Source organism: Nyctereutes procyonoides, unplaced genomic scaffold (genome assembly GCF_905146905.1).
Source record: "Nyctereutes procyonoides isolate TBG_1078 unplaced genomic scaffold, NYPRO_anot_genome, whole genome shotgun sequence".
NCBI lineage: Eukaryota > Metazoa > Chordata > Mammalia > Carnivora > Canidae > Nyctereutes > Nyctereutes procyonoides.
In genome coordinates this window covers 43,548,637-43,549,856 of record NW_026575142.1, presented here as the reverse complement: position 1 = coordinate 43,549,856, position 1,220 = coordinate 43,548,637, and the positions used below count along the sequence as shown (strand labels likewise).

Genomic DNA, 1,220 nt, shown 5'->3' with positions numbered 1-1,220 from the left:
CCAGCCCTTTCTCACCTCCCAGGTCTCTGTGGAGAGGCCTGCTGTTAATCTGATACTTCTCCCCATATAAGAATCTCTTTAGATATTTGCCGGTGCGGCCCGAGCCGTCAACAACAAAAAGTGCGCGGCAGCGCGGCGGGAGCACGGACGGGCGCCCGGACGCCGGGGCCGCCTCGCCGCCGCCCCCGCGGGCCTGGCCCCGGCGCCCCTGCGCGCCCCGCCGCTCCCGCTCGCGGGGATGTCTTACAAACCGAACTCGGCCGCGCACATGCCCGCCGCCTCCCTCAGCGCCGCTGGGAGTGTCCACCCGCCCTCCACCAGTATGGCCACATCCTCCCAGTACCGCCAGCTGCTGAGTGACTACGGGCCACTATCTCTAGGTTATACCCAGGGAACTGGGAACAGCCAGGTACCCCAAAGCAAATATGCTGAGCTGCTGGCCGTCATTGAAGAGTTGGGGAAAGAGATTAGACCCACCTATGCAGGGAGCAAGAGCGCCATGGAGAGACTAAAACGAGGCATCATTCACGCCAGAGGCCTGGTTCGAGAGTGCTTGGCTGAGATGGAACGGAATGCCAGGTCCTAGCTGCCTATCAGCGTAGAAGGTTTTCCATCTTCTTCCAAGACCAGAAGTCACAGCTCATCTCCCAGGTTCAGATGAAACTCTTGTTTTCAGAATGGTAACAGTTTGGTTTCTCCTTCCCGTGTCCCTCCCATGGTTCATGAGGCTCTGAGATTGAGAAATACTTTGCAGTTGACTAGGATTTACATTTTAAATAGGAATTACCCAGGGTTTTTTTGTTTTTATTTTTATTTTTTTTAAGCATTTTTATTTTTTTGTTTTCTTTTTTTTTAAGCATTGACTTAAAAGATGCACGTAAAAGATCCCTATCTCACAGCAGATATCCCAGCTCCTTTCATCCTCTTTTTGGAGTACACTTAAGTTACTCAGATTGTTTTACATGATCTTTCATAAGCTAATACAACTCTGAGGGTTTTGTTTTGAGTGCATATGTTTGCCACATGGTGTGGATTCTGCTTAATGTAACTTCTTTTGAGCTTAATTAAGCATTTGCTTGCATGACTATTAGTGCTTTGAGGTCAATTTAAAAAATGCACAAGTTATAAATACAGAAGAAAGAGCAACCTACCAAACCTAACCTAACAAGAACTCCCCCTCCCCCACCAAAATTTTCCTACTAAGACTGTGTGGATTTCAG

The 1,220-nt window shown here is 49.2% G+C and overlaps 1 protein-coding gene across 1 annotated transcript; it reads left to right on the top strand.

Annotated features, from left to right (window-relative positions):
- The first annotated feature begins 232 nt into the window (after positions 1-232).
- LOC129498754 (cyclin-dependent kinase 2-associated protein 1-like) lies at positions 233-648 on the top strand. The gene has a single exon (XM_055308309.1). The coding sequence runs from the start codon at positions 239-241 to the stop codon at positions 584-586; it is 348 nt and encodes a 115-aa protein (XP_055164284.1). The 5' UTR covers positions 233-238; the 3' UTR covers positions 587-648.
- The last annotated feature ends 572 nt before the right edge of the window (positions 649-1,220 follow it).